The 14,008-nt window shown below is 52.7% G+C and overlaps 6 protein-coding genes across 6 annotated transcripts; 5 read left to right on the forward strand and 1 right to left on the reverse strand.

Annotated features, from left to right (window-relative positions):
* Positions 1-31: 31 nt before the first annotated feature.
* On the forward strand, positions 32-755 carry M421DRAFT_171782 (uncharacterized protein). Its single transcript, XM_033587786.1, has one exon. The coding sequence runs from the start codon at positions 109-111 to the stop codon at positions 565-567; it is 459 nt and encodes a 152-aa protein (XP_033447881.1). The 5' UTR covers positions 32-108; the 3' UTR covers positions 568-755.
* M421DRAFT_171779 (uncharacterized protein) lies at positions 755-1,678 on the forward strand. Its single transcript, XM_033587785.1, has one exon. The coding sequence runs from the start codon at positions 943-945 to the stop codon at positions 1,492-1,494; it is 552 nt and encodes a 183-aa protein (XP_033447882.1). The 5' UTR covers positions 755-942; the 3' UTR covers positions 1,495-1,678.
* Positions 1,677-2,323, forward strand: M421DRAFT_421472 (uncharacterized protein). Its single transcript, XM_033592844.1, has one exon. It carries the CDS (start codon positions 1,968-1,970, stop codon positions 2,262-2,264), a length of 297 nt encoding a protein of 98 aa, XP_033447883.1. The 5' UTR covers positions 1,677-1,967; the 3' UTR covers positions 2,265-2,323.
* On the reverse strand, positions 2,287-3,100 carry M421DRAFT_171771 (uncharacterized protein). The gene has a single exon (XM_033587784.1). The coding sequence runs from the start codon at positions 2,988-2,990 to the stop codon at positions 2,457-2,459; it is 534 nt and encodes a 177-aa protein (XP_033447884.1). The 5' UTR covers positions 2,991-3,100; the 3' UTR covers positions 2,287-2,456.
* A 3,057-nt stretch (positions 3,101-6,157) lies between these two features.
* M421DRAFT_171808 (uncharacterized protein) lies at positions 6,158-8,375 on the forward strand. Its single transcript, XM_033587787.1, has 5 exons — positions 6,158-6,452; positions 6,507-7,479; positions 7,529-7,861; positions 7,916-8,021; positions 8,070-8,375. The coding sequence occupies exons 1-5, from the start codon at positions 6,424-6,426 to the stop codon at positions 8,162-8,164; spliced, it is 1,536 nt and encodes a 511-aa protein (XP_033447885.1). The 5' UTR covers positions 6,158-6,423; the 3' UTR covers positions 8,165-8,375.
* A 1,828-nt stretch (positions 8,376-10,203) lies between these two features.
* M421DRAFT_171822 (glutamate-cysteine ligase) lies at positions 10,204-12,900 on the forward strand. Its single transcript, XM_033587789.1, has 7 exons — positions 10,204-10,582; positions 10,632-10,704; positions 10,756-10,821; positions 10,872-11,020; positions 11,065-11,193; positions 11,244-11,826; positions 11,875-12,900. The coding sequence occupies exons 1-7, from the start codon at positions 10,572-10,574 to the stop codon at positions 12,850-12,852; spliced, it is 1,989 nt and encodes a 662-aa protein (XP_033447886.1). The 5' UTR covers positions 10,204-10,571; the 3' UTR covers positions 12,853-12,900.
* The last annotated feature ends 1,108 nt before the right edge of the window (positions 12,901-14,008 follow it).

Genomic DNA, 14,008 nt, shown 5'->3' on the forward strand with positions numbered 1-14,008 from the left:
CTTCCAAACATCCAGAGGGTCACGCAAGCGTGTCGAGTCAGGGGTTGCAGAACGAAAGACATAGAACGACATGGGTTTGGATTTGTTCTGGAGTAGAAACATTTCGAGATGGTGATGAGAGAGGGAGATCCCGCATTCTTCTTGTCGTCGTTAGTTCAAGAGGCTTCACAAAGGGGACAGGTAAAGGGCGACAACAATGACAACGCGGTATCGTCTCTGGTTCAGACCATCATGATAGATCCTCGAATGCAGAATCGTTGTTCTCAGGTAATCCAGTCGACCAAAGACAAAATCTTTAAGAGGTTCTCAGTGGTCTTACGTGTGGTCCCATTTCGGAAGTTGTATTGCCGCGCTCGACAAGTAATGGGACGAAGAACGACTCATCCCAGACATAGGCCTCGTGTCCACTGTCACTCGCCAATTTATCGTAGGCTTCTCGGAGGTCACCTCTTGTGCTGTGCTCGCAAGATTATCGACATGTCATGCCACTGGAGAAGCCCATCAGATCTGAACCACAGGCCGAGGCGAAACACCCAGATCGTTGGGCGATCTCACCCCGCATCTTAAGAGATCAGCAGCAATGCGCCCTGCGGAATGAAGCAGTGGCGTTATCTCTGGGCACTGGGCCACCAATCAATAGTGTCGCCCTTATTGCCACATTGGATCAACCTTGTCATTCGCCGAAAGGCAACTTCCGGAACGTTGTGTACTGTGACTTTGCTCATCGCGCAGGTTCTAAACTTGAGCAATCGAGATCATCGGATCCCGCAGCGGAAATAATTTGCAAGCCCAATTCGGCGGATGCTGAGTAAAGTGAAATTGATACACCGCCAGGACAAGACTCGAATTCGCGTTCAGCTGGCGTACCAGCCCTACCGAGCACCGCAATTTGGTCCAGTGCCCCTCGCGATCAGGTGCACGATCTGTGTTCCTGGCGATTAGATGACTTTGCGCGATGGGGGATCTAACGACACGATCTTACGGCGAGATACGTTGCCGTTCTTGTTGCCAAAAGCGGCAGGGTTCGAGGCGCTAAAGCTTAGAGAAGATCGACTACCACTACATCAAAAGCCCAAAGGTCGGAATTGGAGAATCTGTAGTCTAGGTCCTTGGTGTTTGACCCTGTCATATGCCACCTGCTGTCCTGTGGAGTCTGCAGACTCTTTCAGGTCGAGCGGATGTCACTCCTGCCGATCCGCATGGGTACTCACCTCCGCCCGCTCCCGTTGTACCTCCAAGGCTCCAGCACATCAATCCTTCGTGCCTTCGGATGCGGCCCAAAACTTGACATGCGGGGCGTGCAGAAGAAGCAAAAATGGAGTGCGGGTGGTGGCGGCGCAACAAGGGACGTTCAGCCGTGGCAACAGAGGCGCAGAGGAAAAAATACTGTATGGCGCGAGTCGGGTGATCCGCCACGAGACAAAAGAAAGTGCAAAGACAAATCGACTTGTATCCTGGTTTCACATGGATCTTTGCAGGTATAATGGACTATAAGAAGACCCCGAAGAATGGATGCGCTGTGCATCACAAGGATCATGTATTGCTTACTGCAGCTCAACCCTCGTCGCGGATCAGCAGTGCGATCCTTCTCAGAGCTAAAAACAGTAATGATTGCAGTTTCGGAACCGTCAAAGTCCGCTTGGAGTATGCTCGTAAGCGCCGAAATAAGGTCGCTGTGTCGTGTCACCTGTGCATGTTAGAATGCAAAGCTGAATAGGTCAGACTGACGTGTGTAGTAAACTGTCTTTTCTAACAGCTTACATGCATGAAAGGCTGTCAAACGGCAAGCTGCCACGCCGTGAACAAAACTTCAAAACGAGCGATGGCAAGGACTATTATGAAACAACTTGAGCTTCCAAATTGCCATGTCATTGTCTGCAGAACAATCGTGATTGTTGTGCTGACCAATGTGCAACACATGGATCTGACCAGTCTTAATGATCAGAACTTCTTCACGTTCCATAGCAATGGGAGCGGCTATTGCTGTACCGCTCACCGGCTTGATAGTTCCGTCAGCGCTGTCGATGATACGACAACGGTCGTTGAGACAATGTCGCGGTGGATTTGTTTTGCCTCAGGTCGAGATCGGCGTTACTCTGCGCACGAGCTGCGGTAGCCTCTGGGCTGCGCAGATATTGGCCAATACAGACGCGCGACTGCTGCCGCCATGGGAAGGGCGTGTCAACTGTGCCACCTTGTTGCTCAGTGAACTCCAGGACAAGGCCAGCTTGACGCAGCGGCACAGAATGCTTGCTGTGCCATGATTTCCGACGCAGCCTCAGCGAACGACGTAGGCATGCTCAGGCCGCCATGTGACCACTCGACCGTATGCTACACCTGTCAAGGAATCCGAGGGGTGCCAGGAGAGGATAGCGGCAAACGCATCTGAAAGTCGGTGTGGTGATTTGCTGCAATGCGGGTGCTCTACTGTGCTCGCTAAAGCCCAAAACGGACGGCTAGAGCAGAAAAAGGGGGATGCTGATGAGGATCACCAGCTTTCGGCTCCCAAAAGGATGTGGACCATGCTCGCCTTGTCGATTGCTGCCTTGGACCCTGAAGGCCGGTAAAACGATATCTCTTTTTCTCGTGCCGCGCGCAAAGATCACTACGCCTCGACATTGCAGAATCCTTACCATAACGGTCGCGGATAGGACGATATTTTCCAGAAAGAAGTTGTAGGTGGTCGAGGCATCTTCGCCTGCCCTGGTCATTGCGAATTTATCAAATACCTTCAAGCAGTCGAACGGCTCACTCCAGCAGTGTCGTGCGACGCACGCGTACATAGAATGTGAGCTGGGGCTATAAGACATGCACCGCCTCGCCGCACGGGAATACACCTGTTTCGGTCGTTGCTCGTGTTCCATTACCTGGGAATGGAGTCCGCGCAGAGGAACAAGGTGTGATTTGTATCGAGATCGAGATCCGTTCTGAGTTGGTACAGTAGATGGCAGTTGAAGTCGAGCCGACCTTGTTTCAGCAATCACCATCATGTGAATACATACATAGATCGAATCCTCTTATGGTTGCTGATCAGTCGACTGCGCCGTGTCGGGAGAATGTGTGTACCGGTATTTGGAAGAGCAGGGCTTCGCTCCTATCGCAAACACGGTGTTCCAACATACCCGGGAATACGGAGCCTTTTCGGGTTGCTCGGGCCACTTGAGTTGTTGCACGCACCTTTGTGAATAGGTATTTCGCTCAAGAGACTTGTCACCAGAAGAACCAGGTAGAGCTTTCATGCAGTAGCTGCGAGGCTAGGGGGCACTCGCAGTAAGAGCGTGGGCGGCAGTGGCAAGGAGCTGCAGGCTGTTTTTCCTCTTGTGCGCCCGACGACGGTGTTCGAAACTGAAGCCTCGTGCTAGTGTCGTTCATTCAGATATGGAGTGATGGTCCGTAAGACAGGAAGGCTTTGGATCGTCCCAGCAAGCGTATCAAGCACGACGCGAAGTCAAATCCTGTTTAATGTTGAACCACACTCTGACAATGCCATCTTTCTTTCCCATGGAGTAGATCATGCATATACAGACGTGATTGCTTTTGGGAACTTGCTGTGCAACAACAGTCAGCCTCGAAAGGCGAAGTCCGAAGTTTGAAACGTCTGATGTTAACACATATCGCAATTAGTACCTCGCACCGCTATACTGAGGTGGAGTCCTGCATGATAGCTGGATCGTAGAATTTGATTGGGTACGATGCCGTGAGCGGGTAACCCCCATATTGACCGAGTTATAACAGGACGCGCCTCGAGCTCTTCTGGTGTTCGCTTAGGGAAAAGCCGTGCTGGACCCCATGCTATGTCGCGTGCACGCGGAGCGCATGCCACGTAGCACGAGAGATGCGACTGTCGAATGGTAGATAGAAAGCCAGTCAGCGCACATGTAATAATACATGATCTCCATCACAGAGAGATTACTATCGTAGAGCGTAAACGAAAATTGATAGTGCCACGGAAGATTCCATGCAGGTTCCACGTTAGATGTAAGCCACAGATCTAGCGTCGGTGCTTCTGCTACGTCCTTGACATGAATAGCTGCCAGCTTTGTGGTACTTCAGGTGAAGCATTTGAGAGATCAGACCAGATCACGTCGATGTGGCAGCGATGCATTAAGCCGTCGTTCGCGGTAATCGTCGTAATTTTGTGTGTGAGTGCACGTCGCACGAGGTTGCACTGTGCATCCCGGAGCCTTGGAAGCCGCAATAATGTTCGAGGGATAAAGAAAATCGTGCAGCGCTTCCAGGCCAACGCTGCCCACGTATGTATTACGATCATCTGATCGGACGTTTGATGGTCGCTAGTCATGTTGGACTTGTAACGTTGTTTGCTTCAGATATTGGGATATTCTGCACGGCCAACAAATGGACGACTCATTGACCTGAAAATCGATATTTTGACGTTGCACTCCCGAATAGTAGCGTGAATGCAACTAACTAATCGTCGAATAAGCTGTCGGTACCGTGGAAAGATCCTTGGGTCGGTACCACTTGCTCACGTTCCAAACTTGCCTGACAGCGCGCCGCGCAGCCGAGCAGGAATGAACCACGATCTGTGAAAGAGCACCCAGCATCGCTTACAACCGCGTTCCATATCCTGCGATGATGCTGGTGGCCCACCGTGCCCACATGCTGTACATAGGTAGTCGTGCAAAATGTGCTGAAGCAGGAATGATGCCTCGACAGGCCCACAAGTCACATGTGGTGTTCTGACGTAACCGAGCGGTTCCACAGCCTTGAGGAAGCGTTTAGGATTCCCTGGTTAAAGTGGCCTGACCTGCTCGCTTGAACGACGATAGCGGAGCTCCTACGCACGACTCAGAAGGCGACGAGCAAAGCTCTTCCGCAACGGTGAATGGTCGGCTTACCGTCCGCCGCCCCCGCTAATATCAATCTTGATCGTGCCGCGGCCGATTCAGATTGAGCAGCACCACTGCACATGGCGATTCCCGATAGCGCCGAGTTTGCGAATGGTTCCATGTGGCTAGGCGAGGTACCGTGCATTGAGGCGATTGCTGCCCAACGTGCGGTGGCTGCCGTGGGCAACACCTGTAGTGACCGCGAAAATCACAGACCCTACACTGGTGGCACTGGACGCATTCTGGTTGACATGGCCTGTTGCCGAGCAAAGGATGACAGACGAACGTGGGTGCAAAACCCCCATAATGTGTACGGTGGGTCGCTCGGCTGCCATCTCGATCGCAGCGATCGTTGATTCGTCCCATATTATCGGGCTGTTCCTATTGTGGTATGGACCAATCTCACCTCGTGTCTGCGGCGTCACTACTGGCGCGGATGTAGCCAGCGATGCCCACCCTCTGCCGCAACGGCTGCGGATCGAAAGAAAAGAAAGTGAACAAATCCAGAAACGTGCGCCAGTTTGTGTAGGCGGAGAGATTTGCGGGCTGCGAGTGCCAGCAATTGCCAGGACTGTGCACGAGGGGCGCTGGGCTCACAACACTTGCGGTGGGCAGGGGCGCGGATCCCAAGCCAGAGAAAGCGTGCTGCGCTGCTTTGAGGGGCGAGTGCGACCGATGGAGCTAGGTCTTGCAAGGGCAGATTCGCGTGCCGCATATCCTTGCCTTTCTACTCGACGCTTTGGGGAGGCTGCTGGAGCTGTGGAGAATCATTGCCCAGTAGGCAGCGCTGACCGCCCCCGTCGTGCCGGGGGCAAACATCATATGTGCTGGTGTCGAACATCCTTGCACGCTCACTGCAGAAGCTCGTCACACTTAGCGATTACTCGCTGCCGGGACGGTTCATCTCCGATTGCATCTGCTTTAGCCGTCAGTGCCCCAGCATTATTCGTTTCCCTCTCACACCATGCTTGCAGGCGAGACCAGGCGCTGAGATCCGAATCGACGCATCGACCGAACTGTCAGATCAGATCACGGGACTAGCTGCTGTCGCCGCCTTTGCCCAGGTCACACTTGTCGAACGCTCTTTCACACCACCCGAGACGCCGTCGCCGCCCATTTGAACGAAAACTGCGCATTGAAGAGAAGGACTGAAAAGCGCAGCTGTTGTGTGTGTTTCGCCCGAATCGACCCCTCCCCGCCGTTGTGCCTGCGACACTACGTCAGCCACCACCACCAGCCAGAAGGAGCACCACAATCGACTTGCATGGCCGGCTTGCCTCCGTATCTGTCGACTTTTCCACCGCAAATTATCGTGAAGGAAGGAAACTGCAGCGACAGGTCCAACGTTATTTTCGGTTGTGTTGCTATTTGAAAGACTAGAAATTGCGACAACAAACCTCTGAGACGGACTGGGAGGGAGTTGCTTGGTCGAGTTGTTTGCTGGGGAAGGAACGGTCGATCAGTCTCCGCGCCGTTGACGTTGTGCGGGAAGGCACATACCCACAATCCCCGCCTGTCGACCCTCAACGCTGTACCATCGCCAAAAGAGCGCTGCTGCTCGTCCTAATCTCCTATGGAGGCACCAGATGCCACCAGGCAAAGGTAGGCTTACGTTGCCATGCTGGTGATTACCATCCGCTAATAGTGCTGCCACAGTGTCGGCCTTCCCTCAATAAACCACATGGATACCAACAGGTTTAAGCGGGACGAGAGTGAATACCAGCGAAAGCTCTCGGCACAGTCCCTTATCAGCCCGTTGCACCCTCGTTCAGGGCCGTCGCATTTGCACGGCTCCCACCAATCCCCGCCCGCCAGCGCAGTACCCGGCTCGCTTGCTGGTCTGCTATCGCCCCCGGAATCACGCAGGACCTCTGGCGACGAGAAGGATATTTACAAGCCGGCGGCATGGCAGTCGTTGCCATCGATATCTGAGGCCCTGGCAGCAGAGCAATCGCTGCCCTACCCTGGACCTGTCCCACCTCCACCCTCTGCCCCGGCACCAACACCTCAACACTATGCACGGGTCTCCGTGAATACGTCACCCTCAGAATCACGCAAAAGACCATTCGAGCCGGATTCGTACAGCGCCCAAGGACCTGCTAACCCATTCTCGCATCCTCGGAGTCCTTTCATCGGTGCGCCTGCCTCTCAAGTGCCACCCCCACCTCCACCCCAGGAAGCACGACCACCATATGAGCCACGTACCTACTCGACATTGCAGCACAACTCAAGGCTGCCATCACTGCACCCCATCAAGACGACGCAGTCGCCGCCGCCCCCTATTGTTCGACCAAACCCGCCATACTCTTCATATCCGCCAGCGCCGACGCCGGCTTATGAGCCTCCTGCTCCTCCGCCAGCCGAATCTTTGAATCATCAATATGGCTACTCGCAGCCGCAGTACGCATCTTATCCGCCGTCGGCCCCTAATTCAGCTGGACCATCCGCAGTATATCCCGCTTCAACCTCGGCCTATCCCCCACCCTCTCGTTACTACCCTACGTCACTGCGTGACAACACCGAGTCTCGTCTTGAAGAGAAGAAGCTCAACCGCACCAGCCTAGCTCCTTACGGAGAGTCTGTCAAACGTCATCTGGATAGCTTCGATCTCGAGGCGTCTCTAAACGAGGTATGTATCAGCTGATCTCCGTACGGGGTTCTTTGCTGACTTTTCTAAGATGGCCGACGGCTGTGGACGCATCTCAGAGTTCTCTAAGATGTACCGTCAAAGAGCACATGAAACCCAACGTATCGGCATGACTCCTCAGTCATTACCAAGATTGGAAGACATTGAGGACATGATTAAGCAAGGCGACAGAGTACAAATGTCTCTCCAGCGAATGAGAGACGTTGTCTTCAATCACCAGCAAGCGAGCTTAGCCGAGCCACCTCAACAATCGCACTACAGACGCGCCAATGGATACGATCACGAGACGTCAAGCAACTACGGTGATGACATGAAAGGTGGTGGTGGTTTCACCGGCGCTGATAACAAGACGCGGAAGCGAGGTGTAAGTACCAAAGGCAACTCTTTTCCAGTCCATGTCAATCTAACTCCAACAAAGCGGGCCGCTCCTCCTGGCCGGTGCCACAGTTGCAATCGTGCCGAGACACCAGAGTGGCGCAGAGGCCCTGACGGTGCTAGAACCTTGTGCAATGCTTGCGGTCTTCGTATGTCACACTCCACCACTTCGACATTCAACTGCTAACTCACATCAGACTACGCAAAATTGACCAGAAAGATTGGCAAGGATGCCATGACAAGCTCTAACTTGCGGCCAAAATCAATCGACCATGGTTCCCCAGCCGTGTGAGAAAGGATGCCCGCAACAACGATCGATCCAGCTCGAGCTTTCTGCGCACCCTGGATAGCTTACGTCCCGCCCTATCGAAATATCGATCCTACTTGGACCGATTGATTTCACGCGATATATTGCCCGAACAGACTGACGTTACAAACGCCCGGCTTCTCCTTACATCTCTCGCTAGCATTGCAAGCATCTCTTAATTTGTCATTGAAGCGTTGGCGCACGGTTCCTACAGTCGCATTTACAGGATGTCTTATCAGAGACAAAGCCTTCACATTTTAATGACTAGAGCATCTTATTAGCGATTTACGCCATCTCACGCGAGCTCAGAAAGAAGTGCGATTACGTCCGGTGGAATTGGACAGCCGACCTAGTCGTGTAGAGGGTTATGTGATTGCAGTAAGCGTTGCAAGACGCTTCCGCACTCATGCCCTCAAATGCCAGGACCATTTTGGAGGATTGTAGCAACTATGGGCGATCTGAGTTCTCTTTTTACTGTTTTACACCAGCGATGCATTTTGGCACACGTGCAGGGCTGCTAGGCCCCACGACTGGTCCACGGCGTTTCCCCCGCACACGGTCCCCTACCAGGGTGGACCTTCATAAGCTGGCGTTTGAGGTCGAAAACTTGCCACAGAGCAAGAGGATTGTGTTTCAAGGCATCCTTGTGTGACCTGCACTTTACTAGAAGTGCCATATACGTCAGACAGTTTGTCATTTGCAGAGATACCACCATGCGGCTTTCAGGCCTAGCAATATGATTGCTATAGTATTTGAGACTACACTACACCTGTTATGCATCGTTCATCCGCATCGTGATGAGAAACTTAGAGTGGAGTCCGCCGAATCGAGCAATGCGTTCGTATGTTTCAGCGCAGGGTCAAACAAATACAGCAAGTTTCGCGGGAGGCAGCACAAAGACGAAGCTGTCAGGCCACTTCTGGCGTCCATTGTGACACAGAGCAAGATCTGATCAAGGAACCTTGCGCAACCGTTGCTTGTCCCACTTAGCAAGCATGCACGTAGCCGAGATGGGCGCGTACAGGACAACACTGCTCTCGACTCATCACTGCACAAGACCAGGTGCACGACAGTCACTACCGGGCACCTACACTACTCGTGGGTACACAGGCACATTGACGATATCCCGCGATACTGGAGACGGACATTATCGTACCAACGGATCTCAGATCGTCATGTCCAGATACTATGCAACTGGACAGATGCGGTAGTACGGCACGAACACTTGCCATCACCGATTATCAAGTCCAATATCACCCGATCGACATCCGTGGCGCAGAGGCTGGCAGTACCGGGCATGCTGAACTTAAACGCGGAGCTGCTTGCCGCGGCGCGCTGGTGGCTCTCACTTGGAGTGGCGCGCTGGGGGTGCTTGGAGCGTGCCGGACCGCTCATGACGGTCGCGTATGGACTTTGCGAGATGGAAGAAGGTTGAAGCTTACGAAGTAGGCTGTGTTGCGTACTGAAGGTTTTGCTGAGACGCAAGGGGATTGGGGATGGGAATCTGAGTTCAAGGACGCCTAATATTGGGTCCCCTCGATTGTTCAGGGAACAGGCGTTCGCGCGCGGCTACACTGGGCATACACACGTGTACTGTGAATGGTGAAGGACGGAGATGGACGCTCAACGTTTATGATGGATAGGCATCAGTCTGTATGCAAGACGCTGGCTGCCTCCTTGCTCTTGCATGGACGGCCTGGTCAGTGGTCATTGAGGTAAGCCAATCTAGCATTTGGGGTTAGATTTTTGAGCTCATGCATCAGCAATCGAGGATAACATCCTACAGCCTGTGTCCTCAGATACTTTCTTGATCTTTCAAGAGATCTAGCATTTTGACGCCTGTTTTTGTAGGTTGAGGTATCTGGAGAACGAGGCCGCATTGGGTCGAAGCGAATAGATGGACAAGCGCAAAATGTATGTGCTCACTCATATGATTGCACTTTTGATGCGCTCCTGTATCCAGGAACCTTACGACCCAGCATGCAGCCACCTGGCTGACAGCACGATAACTTCGACAAAGACGATGATGTTGTTTTCATGGTGCTAGATCAAACACGTCGTTCGGGTCATCGCCGGCGTGCCGAAGAACGTTCTCTTGCATTTGTCAGCCAGACACACCCGCTCTAGCTGCCCTTCTCCCTAGCGTTCGATATTGGCGCCTCAGATTCCCGTCATCACGATTCTTGCTTGTTCGTGACGATCTTGAGCGCACCGCGGACGTAGCCTCGCCTTGCCTGTTGTTGCAAATTTCCCACTTTGAGCGACTTGTGCCCCACTACCGTACTCTCAAATCTGTCGTGCTTCCGGAAGGAGGGGCAAGTGAGTGCGCAAAACCACCTATTACCATTCTTTCACGCCCGCGGACCAACCGTTTATCCGATTTCTTGACGGGATGGGTCTACTGTGAGAGACATGTGGTCAGCTTTATTTGCAGGTGCTAATACGAGGAAAGTGCTATTGGTACGCCCCTCGAGTGGCCTGAAGCTAAGAAGGTCGCCAGTCATGTGAGATCTTGGGGTATTGAAGTGCGCTTGGAATAGTCTTATGGATGATAGCATTGCTAACATGGCTTGCAGCAACTGTTGGCAATCTGGCGAGACTACAGGGGCAAGGAAAGAGATGCACTGCTGTGGGGAGACGAGGTATACCATCGACCAGACAGCGCTACAGACATGGACTGACCGGCTGCAAGATCGAGTATCTAGTGGTTTGCTATGATCAGAATAACCACAAAGTTCGATTGTCACTTCGGCAGGCCGACATTCTCACGGCGTTGGCTACGGATGAAAGGCTTCTTGCCGAAGGTGGAGGTGTACCTGATGTGCAAACCGGCGACACCAAGTAGGCCTACCTTGCAAGGCCAGAGATCACGCTAACAAGAGTAGAGGAATAGCAAATCCTGCGCCAGTCTTTCACCCCGAGTTTGGACGCTTTATGCTCGAAGCAACCCCCGGGAAACCATGGGGTATTGGCTTCAAAGACCTACTGGATGTAGAGCCCAACATGAAGTGGAGGTATGTGACCCAAGAAGCCTTCATTGTACTTTCTGACCGGGTTCTCGCAGACGGAAGATCGCCAAGGAGCATATGGAGGCGAATGAGTACCCCATTACCCTGACAACCTTCCCTCGGCTTGGCAACAAGGACACCTTAGTCCCAGACTACCCGCCCTCAGGCCCAAAGTTGAGGTCTCAGTTTGTCCCGGACGAGATTGCCAACCCTCACATTCGTTTCCCAACATTAGCGGCGAACATCCGCTGGCGCAGAGGCAGGAAGGTGCAGGTGAACGTACCTGTCTTCAAGGACGAGAACACACCCTGGCCGTGGAAGGACCCAACTGTTAATTATGATCTTCACAATTGGCCCGAGGATGACGACGTTCGAAATGGTGCTGCGCCAGACAACTTCATTCATATGGATGCCATGGCTTTTGGTATGGGCAGCTGCTGTCTTCAAATTACCTTCCAAGCCAAGAACATCGACGAGGGGCGGACAATGTATGACCAGCTCAGCCCATTGGGACCCATCCTTCTTGCATTAACTGCAGCTACACCCGTATACAAGGGTTTCCTAGCCGATACCGATGTGCGCTGGAATCAGATCAGCCGGGCGGTAGACGATCGTACGCCAGAAGAGCTGGGCGAACAGGTAAGTTCGGGATCGAGATGCCGTTGGTCATTTGCTGACTCAAAACAGCCTCTCAAGAACAATCGTTGGCGACTTCCCAAGTCTCGTTACGCTTCTAACTCGACATACATCTCGCAAGATCCACGTCTAAGGAAAGAGTACCTGGACCCTGACCTCATCATCGATGAAAATCTCAAGAAGCGCTTGATTGAAGGTGGCATGGATGATGCTCTTGCAACACACTTCGCCCACCTGTTCATCCGAGATCCCATCGTTGTCTTCAATGAAGACCTCAATGAGCTCGATCTTACCAAGGCTGATCACTTCGAAAACCTGCAATCCACCAACTGGCAGCACATGCGTTTCAAGCCACCACCAATTGGATCCGACATCGGCTGGCGAGTCGAGTTCAGGCCAATGGAGATTCAGATCACCGACTTCGAGAACGCAGCTTTCTCCATCTTCATCGTCCTCATTACCCGCGCAATCCTATCCTTTAACCTAAACTTTTATATCCCTATCACACGAGTGTCAGAGAACATGGAAATAGCACATATTCGCGACGCTGTCTCGAGCCAAAAGTTCTGGTTTAGGAAGTCACCTTTTCCCTCGCAGCCCTCAAGCCGCTCGAACGGAACCGGCACATCGACGCCCGCCAACATGCCCAGCCGACCTCCTACACCTGGTCCAGTCGAAGATGAGTACGAGCAGATGAGCGTGAACGAGATCATCAACGGCCAGCAAACAGAGGGAGGTTTCCCTGGTCTTATCCCACTAGTCGAATCGTACCTCAACAGCATGAACGTCGATGTCGAGACAAGATGCGATCTAGCGACGTACCTAGATCTCATTAGAAAGAGGGCAAACGGCACGTACTGGACGGCAGCGAAGTGGATCAGGAACTTCGTGCAGACGCATCCAGAGTACAAGAAGGACAGTGTTGTCAGCGATGAAATCACGTACGATCTCGTCAAGGCGGCGGAGCAGATCACGAAACAGGAGGGCCGTGATGGGCTAGGCAAGGAGATGTTAGGTTTACGAAGGTAGACCTGACATCTGACAGGCTGCATGCCTTAGATGTGGGACAGATGGACAGCAAGGGTACACCTAAGGTCAGCATTGTATCGTAGCATCACATCACATCAACCTATCACCTCAGCTTTCGGACAGTTGCTTTCGAACTCCGTTTGGAATCTCCCCTTCGGTACTAGAGCTTGCCCACATCTGTCACAGGGGTCCACATACTTTCCACCAGCGAATGTTCTCATCATTGGAAAACAAGGTTCTCCTGAACGTGTCTGCTGTTCCCAGCAGGTTCCACGATGAAGACAGCACAACCCATGCAGGCTCTGTGCTCCACAGGACCATCTCGACATGATGCATGTGGGCACCGGGCTTTGTTTGCCATAGTGTGCTGTTACTGGTTGTTCCAAAATGGCAAGATCAAGACCACATAGTTGTTGGTTTGAACTAGAAATATTCAGAGCAGGGCGTCGGGCGTCATGTGCGTTCACATTGTCTTATCTGCTTCCGCTGCTTCCAGAGTAACGTGGTACCAGCCAAGTCAAATCAAAAGCCACTCCCTCAATCGTCCTATCAAAATCGAGATTGAGCCATCGAATGTAATGTTTTGAATCTGATGGGAACTTTCTGAGAAGATATGGACTCTCGGCCTGTGTCTGAAAGTACGACTTTCGTCTCATGTCTTCGCATCGGCAAGATTTGTGGTCTTCAAAACTACGTAAACAGTAAACATGCTTCATGACTTGATTGTCGAACGCGACCTACAATGCGCTTGAAGCCTGGCGTTCCATCTGATTTACCGGGCCTTGATGTTCGTCAATCGACGTCACAGGGCAGGCTTGGTCCACGTGACTCGCTTCCACCGAGTAAAGAGTGGTAGACCATCGGAGTTTTCAGCAGGCGCGAAGCTACCAATTTCAGCGCCTTCCAGACGCTGATCTCCCGCGACATGCACATGGCAACCGGACTGCCACTCATGCAAACGTCAAGAATGTGCCTTGTTACATATTGAATTGGAGCTAGGGGGTTAATGCTGTTTATGATTCGATGAGCATTGCCCTTACGAACGACCATCACCCCGCCGATATGATGATCACTATGTACGAGGATAAGGCCTGCAGCAGGCGCGGCATCGGGACCCTCGGCCTCTCACGGCGCCTTTCGGGCGTGGGCTCAGACC

Source organism: Didymella exigua (assembly GCF_010094145.1).
Source record: "Didymella exigua CBS 183.55 unplaced genomic scaffold M421scaffold_16, whole genome shotgun sequence".
Lineage (NCBI taxonomy): Eukaryota > Fungi > Ascomycota > Dothideomycetes > Pleosporales > Didymellaceae > Didymella > Didymella exigua.